Source organism: Stegastes partitus, unplaced genomic scaffold (assembly GCF_000690725.1).
Source record: "Stegastes partitus isolate 25-593 unplaced genomic scaffold, Stegastes_partitus-1.0.2 Scaffold651, whole genome shotgun sequence".
Taxonomy (NCBI): domain Eukaryota; kingdom Metazoa; phylum Chordata; class Actinopteri; family Pomacentridae; genus Stegastes; species Stegastes partitus.
In genome coordinates this window covers 371,371-375,044 of record NW_007578382.1, presented here as the reverse complement: position 1 = coordinate 375,044, position 3,674 = coordinate 371,371, and the positions used below count along the sequence as shown (strand labels likewise).

The following is a 3,674-nucleotide window of genomic DNA, read 5'->3' as shown; positions in this document are numbered from 1 at the left end:
GGGGGTGGGGCAGAACAAAAACAGCACAGGCAGGATGTGCTATAATGAAGAGGAAATAAACAGCAAAGAGGAAGCGGAGATGAAACGGGGAGGATGTAGGGACCGAAGATGAGTCGTGTTGGGGCGTTTGTGATCCACACACTGGTGTCCTTCTGAGGGTTTTTTTTTTTTCACAGAAGATTGGTGGAAAGCATGAACAAGTGATGACGACATGGCCTCACTGTGAGTGCGCCCTCTCTCCTTCCCTCGGATCGAGGGAAAAGATCCGCAGTCTTCCCCGCGCTGGTCGTGTGTCCCAGGGTGCATCATACCTCCAGGAAGCGAGAGCTGCTGGTCTTGGCGTGGAAAGGCTCGGACCACATGCGCCGCAAATCCCCCTGCCGACCACAAACACCGGTTTAAGACTCTTGAGTCAAGTGTTTTTCCTGCTGCACCGGGTCAACGCCGGTCCTTCTTTTATTAAAAGTGTGCATAAATGTCTCCTATTGTTCCACTTTAGCCGTCGAAAACAATTTATGAGCCAGTTGTAAGGAATAAAAACGTACGATTACAAATAATGTAGGTTTGAATTCCCCAATCTACACTCACAATTACATAAAACATTTCTGCCATACATATATATATCTATATATAAAAGAAAGGCCCGTCTACATTTCAGCAGGATGTTACCATTAATAGAAACTGTGGGTGCATTTCATAATTCCAATCAATAAAATGTAAAGTTGTCCCCTTTAGAAGGCTTCAGTTGTTCTTTTTCTGCTAAATGTAGCTAAACTTGGCACACTTTACTTTAAATGAGTGACTGGGTGTCGGCGTACCTTCAGGTAGGCCATAGTGAGCAGAGGCAGCAGGGTGAAGGGCACCAGGTAGAGCAGAGCGGGCTGAGCAGCACGATGGATCCTGGAGGCCACGGTGGCGGTCAGCAGACCTGAAGAAACACACCGACAACATGCTCAGAATAAAAGATTAAACCTTCAACCTTTAAGCTTTGAAACCCCTAAACATGTATAAAACTATCCCCTCCATAACACCCGTCGCTGAATGAATACAGCCGCGACCTTTTGCATCCATCCGCCCATCGATTGATCGCTTACCCACAAAGTATCCGATGAGAGTGCAGTGGAAATAGGAGACGCGCTGCATGCGTCCGGACATGTTACCAGGCCCCGGGACTTCCCCGTTTGCTTGCTTCTTGTAGTTATCATAACGCAGGACGAAGCATAACAGCAGCCCCGGCATCACGATGTCTCCTATTCCCAGCATCGAGAAGTGGCTTCCTGTGGAACTGCGCGAACGCAAAAGAGAAGAGAGAAGATTGAAATGCAAGACAGGCGCTGGGATCGCGGTCGTGTGCCAACGCAGAGACGCCGATTTCCTTTTGCATCAAGGTCAGGACTAGGTGTCAAACAGGAACCAGATAAGAATCAGTAGCTGCAGTAATAATGCTCACTAGAGCACAAAACTAATAGTTTGCATCCATTAGACAACTTTGGGATTCTTTGTTCTTTATCGCTAGTCAGGTGAAAAAATGTTTGGCCAAAAACATGCAGTAATGCGAAACCATCTGAGTGTACATCTACTGAATTCCTTTGGTATATGTACCTTTATTTACCTAAACTGCTGAAGGTAACAAGCCTTTATTTACAAAAGGCTTGTACAAGCAGCAGGCCTTTATTTCTACTTCCTTCTGTTTGACAGGTGCATTTGGCCACATTTGAGTGCAGAGCCTCATTCTGATTGACTCCCGTCTGCCTCTTAAAGTCACTGCGACGTAACTCTTGCTGTAACTGTGTCACATTAAAAGCCCTCTACAACCTCAGTGGACGTCCATCCATCCATCATCTATACACCGCTTAATCCTCACTAGGGTCATGGGGGGCTGGAGTCTATCCCAGCTGACTCAGGGTGAAGGCAGGGGACACCCTGGACAGGTCACCAGTCCATCACAGGGCTACACTTAGAGACAGACAACCAAGCACACTTACATTCACACCTATGGACAATTTAGAATCACCAATTAACCTCAACATGTTTTTGGACTGTGTGGGAGGAAGCCGGAGAACCCGGAGAGAACCCACGCTGCATGGGGAGAACATGCAAACTCCACGCAGAAAGATCCCGGTGCCCCCACCGGGACGCGAACTGGCAACCTTCTTGCTGCGAGGCCCTTAGTGGACAGAAAACCTTAAATTCTAAAAAGGGCTTTTATTGTGCAACATCTGCAGGGATACTGTGTTCAACAACAGCTGGATGGTGGAATAAAAGGAGTCGGACACTCCGTGTTCTGTATTCTGATGGCTGGAGTTTATTTGTTCCTGTCGAGCTATTATCAACGCTTTTAACTCAGATTTATTAGAGAAAACGCAGTAATTATACAGCGTCAGCCTGAGTCGCAGTATGTAGAGCTGATACTAGAACACTGATGTCACCACTCATGTTCACGACGGCTGGAACCAGCAATTACTTTCTTGATAAATCACTGTCACAACATTGTGAAGCACAAGATGTCGTCTTCGAATGTGCTGCTTTGTCTGGCAGTGAAAAGCTGAAACACATTCAGGTTATCAACAGGGAGAGTTCATTTGCAAAAACAGATAACTCCATTTTTATAGATTTTCAGAAACCTTATTTTTTTTGTTGTTGTTTGCTTGAGATAATATCAATCAAACTGAAGCTGAGTGGATCTGACTCAGTAGAAATGACATGAATAGAGATAAATTAAAGTTGATTGATATTGTCTCAGGTAGACGACGGGAAAGTTTTGCAGGTTTGTGAAGATGGAGTTCTCTGTTTCTGCAAATGAACTCTTCACATGTAGAACAAACTGAGCTTCCAGGACACTGGAGTGTTTGGCATCTTTACCAGAAAGTAATCCAGAGTATTGTGTTAATGATTATTTTGCTTATTATGCTCCAAATCCATCAGTGGTTTCAGCTCCTTTAACTACAGCATGTTCTGGACGTTTAGCATTTACCAGGATGTGTTAGCATCAATCTGAAAGTCATTACTTTTACTTTTAGGCAGTAAAAGGACGTGTGAGTCAAGTCAAACATAAGAGATATTCTTTAGGATTCATCCACTGAGAGCCTTCAGCACTGGACAAACCTTTTCAAATGCAGATAGCATTTAGCAAACTTCAACGAGTGATGAAGTGAGAGTCAGTGACCGAACACAGCTCACACAGCAGGTCCATCAAAAGTAATTAACGAAGTGATTAATGTCGGCGTTACCTGGGAAAGACCAGCTTGCCGGGTAAGGAGAGGCGGGGTACGTCACGGCCCATCCCCGGCCCCAGGTGGAGCTTCCTGGACAGGACGTCTATGGGATTTTCAGCAGGCTGAGTGGCAACTTTGACCATCACATTACTATTGAAGATGTAGGCTGAGAAAAACACCTGGAGGAAGAGAGCAGGCGGGCAGATGATCAGCAAAGTGATTCTGGGGTTACTACTTCTGTCTGATCATCAGATTTAATCGGTTTTGTAGAAAAGCAAGAAAAACCCTCTGAGGGGTAAAACCAGCCAGTATTTAAACAACCAGTTTATTTGGTCATCACAATGATCATCTGTTCTTTTCCTATTAAGAATTTCCATGCTAGATTATCTCCAGATGTTATCAAAGTAAAGTGAATCTCTGCTTTGTGCTCTCAACATAAACACCAAGCCACCAAGAAAA

The 3,674-nt window shown here is 44.9% G+C and overlaps 1 protein-coding gene across 2 annotated transcripts in view; it reads right to left on the bottom strand.

The window, feature by feature from the left end:
• Positions 1–6: 6 nt before the first annotated feature.
• Positions 7–3,674, bottom strand: part of sppl3 (signal peptide peptidase 3) — a 41,371-nt gene continuing 37,703 nt past the window's right edge. For both annotated transcript variants that reach the window (XM_008290014.1, XM_008290013.1), the window contains 4 exons: positions 3,231–3,394; positions 1,095–1,285; positions 819–928; positions 7–377 (listed from right to left, as the gene is read on the bottom strand). In XM_008290014.1, coding sequence (XP_008288236.1) covers positions 306–377; positions 819–928; positions 1,095–1,285; positions 3,231–3,394 — 537 coding nt within the window. In that variant the 3' untranslated portion in view covers positions 7–305. The remainder of the gene's footprint in view (positions 378–818; positions 929–1,094; positions 1,286–3,230; positions 3,395–3,674) is intronic.